This window comes from Amblyomma americanum, chromosome 8 (assembly GCF_052857255.1).
Source record: "Amblyomma americanum isolate KBUSLIRL-KWMA chromosome 8, ASM5285725v1, whole genome shotgun sequence".
NCBI lineage: Eukaryota > Metazoa > Arthropoda > Arachnida > Ixodida > Ixodidae > Amblyomma > Amblyomma americanum.
Window position 1 is genome coordinate 56,152,082 of NC_135504.1, and position 14,199 is coordinate 56,166,280.

Here is a 14,199-nt window from a genome sequence, read left to right on the forward strand (position 1 = left end):
ACGTGCGCTGGTGTTAAATCTGGTATTCCATAAAAACAGCATTCTTATTTGGCCTCAATTCAGTTCATTCATGGCCAGTTCTCATGCATATGTAAAAACAGAAGAGAAACGCCCCCTATTGAAAAATTCATCACCATGTCAATGTGTGTCCTACCTCGAAATAGACCAAAAACACCCCCTTAAAATAGCTAGAGGCACAGCCGTTCATCTCTAGGGAGCTATCTACTTTGCTCGTATTATTCTAATATCAGGCAAACAAAATCAGGGCTAAGCCTTCAGCTCTGCATTTCATTCAAAATATGGAAACTGCGCAGGCAGAGTTTAAAGCACGTGTGTGCCTCAAGCAGGTGTCTGGCCAATGCATATAGTAATTCAGGCATAAGGCGTAGGTACAGAACTAAAGGACGCACGTGTGGATACTGGTGCGACATAGTTTCTACTTGACTTGAAGCAGCTTTTTACTTTAACCCCACTGAAACAGCGCCAATTCACGGCCTGGTCTCTGTGATGTGGCCAGAAGTGCCAGCCAAAAGGGAAACCCAGATGTCCATGTTTTGAACCTTCGTAGGTATGATTAGCCTAAATCCATATTTAGGTGTTTTGATCTGCAGCAGGGTGTGCACATTGCTTTTCCCGAAGTCTTTTTGTAATTTTCAAACATGCGAACACACGTGTTAGGGAAAGAAAATATAAAGCATTCTTTAACGCAAGCCCGATAAAAAGGCGGCACATCAGCCTCTGAAGACACTGCAGTCTTCTGTACCTCTGACACTGATTCCAGACCGAGCACACCAGCTTCTGCAATGGCTCTCCTCATTCTTGTCTTGGTTGCTCTGATGCCCGCTGGCCTGTCGGGTGAGTCGCCTCTTTGATGGTATCGTCCTGCCTGCCGAATTTCCTTCTTTTTTTAATCGCCCCCTTGCTGATACTGGTTGCAGTAACAATGGGTCTTCCCATGGGGTACTAACTGCGTTGCCTCAGCCACTAGGCCTGCAAAGAGAAACCATTTTTTTCCTTTGATACAAACCGCATAGGAATATCAACCAGAGTATGTTTCCGGGCGTTTTAAGGATTTAGTTGGAAGGAGTAAGGCTTCAGCTAGTGGTTCGATTTCAGTTTTGTTAGTTTGAAAATGTGTTTTACATGAATTGCGTGGCGTCTTCAAGCCCTCATTGGCCCAGCGCGTTAGCTTCATACAAGTGGCGCTTTCCTCCCTTGTTTGGTCGTTCTAAATCGCATATCGAGTTTTTCACTTGATTTTCGGCAGGTTTCTTGTGTTTGTATTCTCTACTCACGACATAACTTGCCCGCATAACTTGCGTCAATTGTTCAACACTACCGCTCGCTCTCTTTAGTTTTTGCTCCATCAAATGTTTTCATCCTCCAGGGGTAACAAAATTTCATGTCAGTTTTCTTTTCTACTTTTATACATAATTAAAGGTATCCTCATTTAAAACTATTGCTAAAGAGAGGTATTCCAATTCAGTTCACTTCACTATGCCTTCACAAATTTGCCAGGTTCAGAAGAATCAGTGATCTCTGTACGCCTTAAGTGGTCAACCTATCAGTATTAGTATGGCCCTCATAGCAGATCGACTTTGTTAAATCGGAGGTGTGAAACGTGGACTTCCCCAAGACGGCTGGCTGCCGATAAATATCCTGAATTCGTATACCTACGCTGGACTATTTGAGAGCTTCAAACAACGCGCAACTCAGAATCAAGCAGCAATAAACCGCAGTAACATCGTGCCCACATGAGCCACTGTTTTTGGAAATAAAATGATTTAATTTGCTTTACAAGAGGTGGCGCGACGAACAATATTAAGCACAGTTCTGTGCTTTTTGGCAAGCCTACGTGACGCCGAATACGCCACAAGAAGTAATATGACATCCTTTTCTTTTATCTTCTTTATTTTGGCAAGCTAACCTTTCCTTTGCCAAGGTAAATCTTTCACACAGCATAGCTAACCCTGAACTTACTGGTTCATTTCCGTGTTTTTTTTGGTTTCTGATCTGGGAACCAGGGATTCTGGAAATGTCTTTATGCCCGCGTATTAGCCTATTTTACTTATTTATACTATTGGTATTTATTCATCGTTTAATTACTTACATTCCGCTTGCTTGTTTTTCATACGCGATTCTGCAGTCCTTCCAAATATATTTTCAGATATCTGATTGTGTGGCTATCTCACCGTGAGATGAACCACTTATCGCGCTCGGTTGTCTTCCATGCGCATACATCATGATACCCCTCTTCAATATATCGAGATATTTGTTATTAGCGATCTGAAGACCACAAAAAAGGAAAGAAAGAGGCCGAAGGGATGGCAAGGAGGCTTATTTCGCCTGAATGTAAATTTCCGGCAGGCTACCATCCACAAGAGACGAGGCACAAAGCTGGGCAAAAGGGAATATGAAGAGATAAATGTTCAGTTCATCGCGTCCGAGAAACGTCCTTGAAATCCCTAGTTCCCGGTGGACAGTAAAAATGAGCGTGGAATCCTGAATTTCCTCTATTCTAACCAAACGTGCCAAAACGAGAAATGTTATCGCATCGTTGCAAACACGTTCGTTTAACACCTTTTTTCTTAAATCAGTCCCAGACCATGAATCCTAGATGATAATTTTTACTCTCTCGATGTCATCCTCTTTTAAAAATTACACGTTAACCTGCCCCTTATCTATTTATGCCAAAACATTAACTCGCCGATGTACGGTTAAAGAAACATTTGGCGAAAAGCCGCCGTCACAGTAATGGGAATAAAAATTTGCAAACCTCCTCGGATACGACACAAGCGTGTAAAAATTACGGAGCGCGCTTAAGACTGCTAGACTGCATTGAGTTCGAAAGAACTATATCATCGTGAGCTCTGTTGCAGGGTTCATTAAAGACTCCTTCCGTTCTAGTGCTCTTTAGTTGTAAGGAAACCCATACACTAGGATCAGCTTGATTGGTCAAGAACCAACGCGGTTTTCTGGTCGATGGGATGCGTGCTCGCTTTGCAGTCTGAAGATGCTTGGTTATATTCCCCGCAGCTTGGGAAGGATTTTTTTGTTTTTTACTGTAGAGGTGACTTTTTTTTATGGTCTACTGCTGACGTCATGCGAGACCATGGTGCCGTCATACAGAAATTTTATGCCACGGACGCCGACGGTTGGTGGGTCTTCTTCTAATGGTACCATATGAGGTTTTTCTCTATTAAAAAGTCTTTACAATTGACATCACAAAATAAAAATATAACAGAATTAAATATATTCGTACAGATATTAGATCCAAATATGTTTCTTGCCTTCCAGCCGCCTGCCTTACCAAAACTTTCCCTGATATCCTGGGCATTAAAGCAGTGAGTACACCTGATGAATATATTTTTATTGCTTAGTAAGACACTGTCATTGGGCACTTTGATGCAAGACCTACAGGTAGCATACATATGAAGTCAACAGCTGCACGCAACAAATGTTTTTCAGATTTTTGATGGAACAAACGGGTAACGCAGCTTTCAGTTAATTCACATGAAACAATACAGATCTTCTTCTGGTCACATGACATGCGATCGCGTAGTATGAATTGCAAAACTCACTCACATGGGACCCTGTTTCGGCCAACAGGTCTTCATTTCCCGTATTTAATACCACTGAAATCTGACGTAGTAGGTAAAGGATAGATAACGCGGTATCTAAGACCTGTATTGAAGACACGGGCGATATAGATTTTGTCATACTTAATACCTTCTGAGCTGTGAACTCGACATGAAATATCTATAGGTTTCAATTGGCGGTTCTAAATATTACGGTTTCATACCTATGGCACCGCACGTCTCGCTTTCAATCTTCCCACCCTTCTGAAAGGACAGAATGGAACGTATAGTTTCAGGGTCCGTTTAATAAACTTTCCTTTAAATGTGTTTCAGTGCCTTGGGACTACTTCTTTGGTACTGTGCACCGGCCAACCTGTAAGTAAAGTTTTCTCAAGTATTTTTTGAACCCGATACAAAGGTAATAATTAGGACAATCATAGAGAAATGACGTGTATATTACGTCGAAGATGAAACATCCACAGTTGTGGAAAGTACAGGAACACAAAGGGTCGGCAAGGCAGTGTGGAATGAATCAATGCACACGCAAATAAACGTAGGGCACGACATAGGTGGAATCCCGTAAGCAAACGCGAGGGTCTCAAGACGCTGCCGCTCTCGCAAAGGAAAATAAACGCTTTTTCTTAATTTTCTTGACTTAGGGAGCACAAGCTGCGGCTAAATGGTATTTAGACACAATGACTTACCCTCGTCGGCTTCCCCACTAGGAATCAAATTCGACCATAATATCTAAGAATAATGAGAAAGCGAACATACGACATGATATCTGCACCTATATGCACTTCCTTTATGTATATTCATTGCTCCGAATGTCAATATTTGTTTTTTAAGGCTTGTAGGCTTTTTTATTCGCACTTCGAGATTTTTTAGCTTCTCCGTTTTCTGTCTGTAATTGATGCATGCAACGTTCACAGTGCTTTCTCGCCTTCCCAAATTCTCTGTTATTATATATATATATATATATATATATATATATATATATATATATATATATATATATATATATATATATATATATATATATCCACACATCGACATAAAAGGTGGCGCGCCTGAGCTTTTACACAATTATTAGAAATAAGCTTCTTAGAAGAGTGCTTTCTTCAGCATAGGCATTGTCAGCGGTCTAGTAGATTAGACTATAGCTAAGACGTGCTAACTAGCAGGCTGGTTAAAAAGTAATAAATAGTAAACTTCTAACTAATCTTGTTATGCTCCTCAACTATTGAGAGGCGTATAGCCCATCGCAACTAATATCCACATCAGCTTTTAGAATTTTGCAAACGCGGGTACCCTCGGCGCTGTGGCCCGTCAAATTTTGGCTACTTCGCAGCAAAATACATTCGCTTTCCAGAAGCTTCGGCACAAAGCAACGTGTCCAGTGCACGTAACTCTTCGAAAAAGCAAACTTTGTTTGGTCACAGCTCCAAGGCTAATGGCGTTTCCGGAATTCTAAAAATTGATATGGATATTACTCACCCTGACCAACACTCCTCTCCGTAATTAAGCTGCATAACAGTAATGCTTAAAATATTTAGCTATTCAGTATAAGTTAAACAGCCGGCTAGTTAGCACGTCTTGTCTGTGTTATGGTCTACTACACCGCTGACAATGCCTTGACGAACAAAGTGCTCTTCTGACTCAAAAAGCCTGTTTTTACACTTGCGTAAAGTCTTAGGTGAAACACTCTCTATTTGTATAGAGAGTAAAAAAGTACTGATAGCGAGTAGTTTTGGCTGTTTTGATGGCCTTGTCGCGCCAGATAAGCGAGACCTGCTAGAGTGGCGCACTGCTACTGACGATTAATGGTGCTATGCTACTGACCCGAAAGACGCCCGTTCAATGCCGGCCCCGATGGTCACATTTCGATGGAGGCAAAATTACAGAGGCCCGTGTACTGCGCGATTTCTGCGCACTATAAAGAACCTGATGTGGTCGAAATTTCCGGAGCCCTACAATACCGCATTTCTGATAAGCAGAGTCGCTTTCGAACGTGGACACCCCCCCCCCCCCCCCGAAAAAACAAAAAAGCGGGTCAGTGAGCAGGACAACGAAAACAGAGGCTGATACGGAGAACTTCAATCCCAACAAAATAGGCGGACACAGCAGTTCCGCCTCAAGGGTATCACACGACAGAGTTCACGAATATTTTCTATCTTCCTTCCCAATTAGTACCTATTTCATATTACACAAACTGATCAGAGAGCATCGGTAGACATAGTAAATCACGTGATACAACACAGACACAAGGTCTCCCTTTAACCAAATCGAGCGAACGTACCTAACTGGCCTTGGGGAAAGCATGTCGCCTGTCATCTTAAGGGTCATGAGCTCGATTACTGACTATTAACCTTGATTTTCTTGTCAGCGTAAACAATTTAGTTTACCTGTGTTTATCACAACGATGGTTCGGTTATGCTGACACATCAAAGAACCAATTTATCTATACTTTCAATTATTTCCTTCTCGTAACTCAACGTGTGAGGCCCCAACCGCCCCCCCCCCCCCCCCCCCTCCAGGCCAATCCTGAATTTTTCCGAATTTTCCGGGGAAAGTGGGGCGTAGCGCTATCGCGTTAATATTCGCATCATGTTTGCCTCCACGACAGCTGCTGGAATTACGAGAGCTCCAAATTGGAAGAGAAACGCGTTACCGCACACATCTTACCCTAGCCCAAAAGAGGCGTTCAAGTAGCTGTAATCCTTTAAATGGTAGAAGGTCCTGAAGAATAATATGGAAGACAGTTCAGGTCTCCTTGGCCCAATCGAATCCTAAAAAAAAAGAAACTAAACACGACTCGCATACACCCGGGAACACACAAAATATGCTCCCACAATAAAACTTCGTGCAACATGCAGGAACCAAACATTTCCGAAGAGTTCAATTGTAAACAATATGGCACATGATATTATTAATGCGAAAGCATTATACGGTTATGCCGAGTCAGCAAAAAGTGCCCGCAACTTTTCTCCGCACGATTGTGTCGTTCTGTAGAGATCAATGTGCAAAAGTTTGATTGTGTTCGGTAGTTCGTGAGTAGATTTTGCAATCGGAAAGTTTGGTTGAGGAATTGTAGTTAGTTAATTAATTAAATTGAATTAGTGAAAACAAATGCTGTGTTTTAAGCAGGTTTTGCGAGACTGACTCGATTAAAAACGACGTAAATGCGTCAGAAGGGTTGCTTAGTATAACAATAAAATAAAAATATACAAGTACAAATAAGGAGTAAAATCTAAAATAAAAGAAAATAAATAAAAAATAAATAAATAAAGACCAAAATTTTTAAACAATTAAAAATTAAGAAATTGAAAAATGGAGTAAGAGAGGAAAGGGAAAGGCTTTCGCATTTCCGCTCTTAACCAGGCTTAAGTACAATCTTGCAATTTTACTGCTCGGTATCTGGTTCTACTGTGTGCGTTAATTGCAGCGTTTTTTTTTTGGTTGCGGAGACGATATGAAAATTTTGATACCTCAATTTTTTTACTCTTCCTCCCTTCCTGCGGAACAGGCTGACGTCATCGTCACCAGCTTTGCAAAGGCTTTCCAGGTGAGCGCAAATTAGCAGTCGACCTCGACATCCGTCCTCCCGTCGCTTCCACGCAGTCATTGTACATAACTGTAACAACGCTTTCTGCGGATTTGTTCCTAGAAAGAGTTTTTCTGTAGCATCGGTAGCAAAACGACAGCATATCAGCTTCATACTCCAGGAAATTGTGTGCGCTAATTTTCACGCAAGGAGTCCCTCCTGGAAATGAGGATGAAGTGTACCACCATGGAGATCGGAAGGTAGCACTGTAGCTCCCAACAGCTAGCAGTTCGTATCTGCGATGTACAGGATATTTCTCAGTGTACTACGGCCAATAAACACTTATAGCGACCGGGCGGATTGCAGCTGAGCACGTGTTCACGGTGCCCAACCACGGCCCGGGCGGCCGCATGTTCATCAGGCGAAACTCCAAAACGCAGACATGCCTTCTGATTGTCTCATAACGTTGTTGTTGCCTTCACGAAGATAATGGCGCACACCCACTGCAGGGGATAGGCCAAGACACAGGCGGCGACTCACAAGTGCTCAAAACAATAAAGTAAAAAGATAAAGATGTATTTTATAATAAAATGCAGATTTGTTGCTTGAAACTTTGAAAAAATTAAACACTGTGAGATTGGTGCGAGCTCACACTCTCAGTTTTCCTTTCCTTTCGTGCCCGTGTTGCACAAAGAAATACAAGCGCATGCAATGTGACAGTTAGTTCGCCGACAAGAATGGTGATTGTTCTCACTCGTGCTTAATACCAGAAAACGTCTGATGAGTACTATTCATCGCCATCATCCTCAACCTGACTACGCCCATTGCAGGGCAAAGGCCTCTCCCATCTCTCCTCAGTTAACCATGTCCTTTACCAGCTGCGGCCAGCGTAGCCCCGCAAACTTCCTAATCTCATCCGCTCGCCCATCTTTTTGCCGCCCTCTGCTACGCTTGCCTCCTCTTGGAATCCACTCCGTTACCCTTCAGGGCCAGCGGTTATCTTACCCCCGCATTACATGCCCTACCAAAACCCATTCCTTCCTCTTGATTTCGACTTGGATGTCATTAACCCGTGGTTGCTCCCTCACCCACTTTGCTCGCTTCCGGTCACTTAACGTTGCAACTATAATTTTTCTTTCCATTGCTCGCTACGTTGTCCTTAACTTAAACTAAGCTTTTGTTGATATTCCCGATATTTGTTCCCAAATGTGAGTACCGGTAAGATACAGCTTGATGATCTAAGATGATCTGCCATAAGCGCCAAAGTATATGTCCCCTAAGCAGATGTATTCCCTAGCACCTCGCTACCAGCTGTGAACTGCGGACCCTTGCGAGACTCCCGAACATTACTTTGGCTTTCTGCGTGCTAATGTTCAGATACACCATTCACTATTGGTACACTAATCGCTTTTCGCTCACTGGAAAACAATTCAGGAATGAAAGGAAAAATCGCGCCCCTAAGTGATCCTTAGAGAATTGAATTTTCCCATGAATTGAATTTTCGTAGTCTGTGCCCCTGCATTTGCCCTTGAGCAATAAATATGAAAAAATCCCTGTTCTTTCGTAGTGCCTTTTCAAAGGGTTGACGCAATTCAATTCTTTGGGTGCCGTGGCCGTCATCTTGGAAGTGATAAAAATCGTCTTCAACCAAAATAACTTACGTAAGTATATTAAGTTTGCGGAAACTAAACGACTGCGAATTCGGCTATTACCTCGTTTCCACAATGTCTCACCGAAAGAAATTCATATGAATTCCCAAATGGGCGACATTGCAGTTCCTAATTTCTAAACCTCTTTTTCTGTCTCGTTCAGAAAATTGACTATTCCTAACAATTCGTAAGGTGTAATTAAATACTGTATTATTGATGTACTTTAGCACCGACACGAACGTACATTTCTGAAGTATAGGGTTAAAATTTATTTTAATAAGTATCGCTAGAACTTCGAGTGGCTTCTTGAATATAATTTCTATCCTAGCAGTGATTTCTTTGATACGCTTTACACACGCGTCAAAATCACAACAAACTTCCCTTTGTGCGCTTGTGAACGCAATTCATTCCAAAGTGTTCTCAGAGTGCGGATGTTGATTGGATGGAATAAGGCTTTCCAAATTGACGTTATTGATAGATGATTACACATGTTGCGTATTTATCAGTTTCTTACTGACACGGCAGCTTAGTTACTCCCTCAGTCCACAAAACTAAAAAAAGAGGTGCTCTTCACCGCGCTCTTCCACAAACTACTAAAACCTGCTGCCTGGTTCAAAACGTCTTGTTCTGCTAGATGCTATCCTGTTTTTGCCGCCTTCCTTACTGTCAGTCCTCGTCTTTGTGCGCTGTCTGAGCCACTAAAAATAGTCTAAAGTACCTGAGATTGGCAGTGACTCATCGGCTCTCGTTATCAGAGAAATGCAAGAAACTTACTATTTGGATTGTATATATAGAAGGCCGTTAATTTAGGGGTTTCTTGTGTTCCAGAAAACGGGAGGTGAAAATAGGGCTATATTTTTTTGTATCAGCTTCTGGCAGAAATGGTGTTACTGTGCAAATATTTCAACAAACATAGGTTTATTGGGTTAATTTTTTTGGCTAAATTGACAGTTTGCTATAAGCACTCGTCTTTATTCGGGACGAAGGTTTCCCTATTTTGTGCGCCCAATATTCTGCGGTGGACTTGGCGTGCACGCAAGTCCTCAATGCTTTGTAAACTCCGAAAACAGTTATTGAACATCACAGGTTCTATATCAAACAGAAATGAGCCCGGGACTAGGACTTCGTTTGCGTGGATAACGCTTTTTATATGATGCCGTATAGATTCCTGGTCAATACGCGTATTCACACCTTTCGTTTCTAAAGATTATTCGTTGCAAATATCCTGAGATTAAGCCACCTCCGGAATAGAAAGCACTGAAAAAGGTTCAAGATCGCCAGGTGACCAAACACTCCTCTTGAAAATGCATTGGATAACAGGTATTTTTGTGCGGTGTCCTTATATTCGTTCAGGAAAACCCTAGTTTTCTTTGCCCTTTGATATATACCTATCTCTTAACGAGGAACTCCCCTCTTTGGCCTTGTGTGTTCTCTGGAACAGACATTTCCGGGGTGAAAGGGGGTTTGCCCAATTTATGAGAAATGAGCTGCAGGTCTAAGAACCACGAAAAACCGTTTTTAATCTCAAAAACAATGAGGTCGATTTATAAATTGCTGTGTCGCAATTTCATGTTGCAGCTTTACCGAACTTGAGCCCGTTTTGCGTTGCGAACCCTGCGACGAATTGCGTGGTACTCTTTCCCCCAACCACGACTGCGACCTGCGGGGCAACATCAATACCTGTTTCTGTTCCCAATAACGCCCAAACTGCTCAGGTAAGCGAGGTATTCTTCGCTTAACATTTTTGTTCCATGTGATGTTAAGGAGTGGTGGCTGCCGAGTTAAGTTGCAACTTTAAACTCGCGGTCCTCTCGCCTCCTGTTTTCGCTACTGCATATGAAAAGCACTCATCGCAGCCTTAACTTCGAGTACAGCTGTAATCCTTTGTCTCTAACCTTTTGTTTCTTAATGGAAAAGCAGAGGACCATCATGGCAGTGGCTGGTTGGCAAACCTACACAAGGAAAGGGATAATAGAAAAGGAACAGAAATTCAAATCGCAGCGTAGAACATGTCCATGTGGTGACTTGGTTCATGACAACTGAGGACGACGACGCTGAGATTGCAGTTTGACACTCAACTTTTAGTAATCTGAATGTTATATGAATACGCGGATGGCTTATCGAACCGAAGAAGCTTTCTGCTAAAGACCTAGGTTCTTCACCTCCCTGAGATGTCGCAAATCTGAACGAACCGTCTTAAGTACCGCAGTGAAGGCTAGGCAAGTAGTAGATTTTGAAACATTTAGCAGTGGATGATGGGCTTCGCGCTATGCATTTATTTGCAAAAAGGTGCATGCGAGTCTGTTACCTCTCGAATCTAGCCATTGTGAGGGGCTCCGGAAATTTCGATCTCCTGCGGTTCTTTAACGTGCACTGACATCGCATATTACATTAGCTTCTAGAATTTCGCATTCCATCGAAATTCGACAGTCGAGGCAGGTATCGAACCCGGTTTCTTTATATTGTCGCGGAAATTGATTTTTGGTGCACTTTCGCGTGTTCAGTTAATGTAATTTGCATGCCTTGGACCATGCCAAATCCTTATTACATGTCGGCATGCCGTTCCGCGGACACAAGCGCGACAGAAAAAGTCTCTGCACTTCCTTTCCCCGGTGTGCGAAGCTGTAGATGAAAATGAAACGGGTAGTAGCGCGAGAAGAAACAAGTGGCTTCACTTTCACCTCGAAATATGTGCGTGCTTGTGAAAAGCGTTCAACATTGTCACACTTTGTAGTACTCGACGCCGGCCAACATCCGCGTACTCTAGACATTCTAGGACTCGTGAACGTGATTTTGGCGATTGTAGACAGCAAACGCGCAAGTTTTGTAGCTACTTAAAGTGGTCATACAATGTAGATTTTGGAACAGCAACCTTAAATTATTCGGAATCGCCGGTGTGACGTGGCGTGCACAGAAATTCTGAAAGCGTCAGTGGGCGGCGCTTTAGTAAAGAAAATTCGGGTGTTCCTTAAAGAAAACGGTCGCCGAACATGCTACTGGCATAATTATTTAAAATGAAGTATTGGCAAATTTCGAGTGAACTGATATAATTATTGCGAAGCGCCTGTCGTGCGCGGTGTGCCCTTTCAAGCTATCAAGACTACTCCCTTGAGCGCACTTCGATCCACTGGCACTGCTTGCATATTTGCCGCACCCTGCAAGACAAGCAAAGCTACAACTCATAAAATGGCAAGAAATATAAGTAGGGCTTAGCTTTGGTTGTCTAACATGTAAACGAGCAGTATTTGCTTGTAAACTTGCATGTAACAGCACTAGCATTTGGGTGCAGCCAATGTCATTGGAGGAAGATCGTGGGCACTCCGTAAATGCTGAATTGTGTACTATTATTCCGGATTGCTTGTCTGGGTAGCACATAAAGGTTTTTGTTAAAACAAGCCGGAAAAAAATGGCAAGCACATATCGAAGTCAACCTCCCGCGAACGAGAGCACGCGTGCTGGGGCTGTAGGCGGGTTGAACTGATGACGGCGATGGCTATTGATTGGTGCGGACAGCGAGGCATCGTGCCGGCCGACTGTCGCACGACCACGCCGATCTGAGCGACGCGCCACACACACCGCTCTGCGCCGACCACCGGCGGGTCTCTGGCTTCCTCGTAGTGTTACAGGCGTAAAGACACCGCTTAAAATCCGTTCGCCGACGACTGACTCGCAGAGATCGACCTAGTGTGACCGTGCCGCTGGCGTCGCGATTGAGCGAAGTTTTCTAATAGGGACTGCAATGAAGTTTTCACTTCGGACTCCACATTTTGCAGTCTGATAGGAGTCAGTGAAGACAGTTGACATGTTAATGGCATTGCGGCTCGTCTAATAGAAATCTTGTGTGGCCTTTTACATTGGCAATATTATCCACGGCTTTTCTAAAGTATTAAAATGCTTCTAGCGTAGTTTTACGGCAAGCGTCGGCTGAAGTGAAACATTCGTACCTCTTTACCGTTGACTTCCTCTTTAATCCAATTCTCTGTGAGCGTTAAATGACAACGTATGCTACTGACTCGGCGGCACGAAACATATTTTGCATCATACCGCGAATGCCGGGAAAACGAGATCTCTTATTGGACTTGGCTAGTGTGGGAGCGAAAACGTGGATTCAGCCTCTGAAACGCCAGATGCGTAGCGATGCTCTTCTCTGGTTCTAGGCGTGCCTTTGTCAATACGGAGCACACGTGGAACCAGTCCGTTCATTACGTGGCCACAGAGGCAGATCCTGAAGGGCATTAAGTCTGCGGCCCTTCTTGAAACATTGTCCGTAATGCAGAAAGAACGAATGTAGAAATTTTTTCTCGAAGGCCATACCGCATCAACTCTATTCAGCGCACGCAAAGACATTGAATCCTCAATTCGGTATACCCAAAGAACTCGGTCCTCAAACTGGTGGCATTACCTGGACCGTGACATACACAGCTTTACAGATACTTGCATGCAAAGCAATATTAAAGTAGCTTGAAAACCCTATACTTATACCCCCGATATGAAAACTGTATATATGCCCATGACTTAGCGAAAGTTTTGTGTTAATGTTTAGCACTACATCTCCTTCGCACTTCGCTCCAGGAGAAGTTCATTGCGTAGTAACCACCACATAAGCCGTTGATAATGCGATGACATTGGTATAAAATGCAGCATCGAGGATTCTTGCAAGTTTGATGGTTTTGGGCGGTTCAAAGCCCCAAGCGGCTCGGGCTATGAGGGACGCCGTACTGAAGTGCTGGGAAAATTTCGACCACATGGGCTTCTTAGCGCCATGTTCTAATAAATGTTGTGGTGCAGGTCATCCCAAGGCATCAATAAGAGAAACTTAATAATGTGTCTTCATGCTTTCTAATTCCTTTCATTAATTTCCAGTGCTTCACCTTCGGTTCGCTTGTGTGCACTGCACCCAACAAAGTGACGGTAAGCCCAGAGCTTCAAGCTCATTGCCTCTGCTTTGCGCAATTCTGCTTCCAGTGAAGCAGCAGCTTGTGATCTTTTGCAAGAATAACGAAGAAACCTGGCGTATAGGTTTCAGAAATAACAAAGAAAACGTATGCAAAGAATGCAGATTTGCGGATATTGTCTTTTCCATATGTACTCTAGATGCGAGTTATTTCAAATGCTTGGCCCGTAAGCAACGTTTCACCACGCTTGAGGAGCCAGATATTCTCAGGGCAAAATGCCTTAAAAGACATGGCTCTCACGATTTTGCGCGTGAGTCGACGGTGGGGTTCTGTGCAGTATTGGCGCCAACAAGCTTATATTCCGTTGCCGTCTTCCGAGGGAGTGTTCCAGCACGGTATTAAAGTACATGCGCCAACGCCGCCGCAGTGGAAGTAAGTGCTAGGGCAAAAATTTTGGAGCCTCATTAAATTTTGCTCTTTTGCGGCTGTGGTTTTTTTTGTGTAGAACATAAATTTGAAGCAATTTTCGTCGC

The 14,199-nt window shown here is 43.2% G+C and overlaps 1 protein-coding gene across 1 annotated transcript in view; it reads left to right on the plus strand.

Annotated features, from left to right (window-relative positions):
• Nucleotides 1–14,199, plus strand: part of LOC144101692 (uncharacterized) — a 228,278-nt gene that overhangs the window by 86,662 nt on the left and 127,417 nt on the right. Inside the window, exons 3-7 of the mRNA XM_077634825.1 lie at nt 3,912–3,953; nt 7,105–7,143; nt 8,690–8,783; nt 10,350–10,486; nt 13,635–13,682. Coding sequence (XP_077490951.1) covers nt 3,912–3,953; nt 7,105–7,143; nt 8,690–8,783; nt 10,350–10,486; nt 13,635–13,682 — 360 coding nt within the window. The remainder of the gene's footprint in view (nt 1–3,911; nt 3,954–7,104; nt 7,144–8,689; nt 8,784–10,349; nt 10,487–13,634; nt 13,683–14,199) is intronic.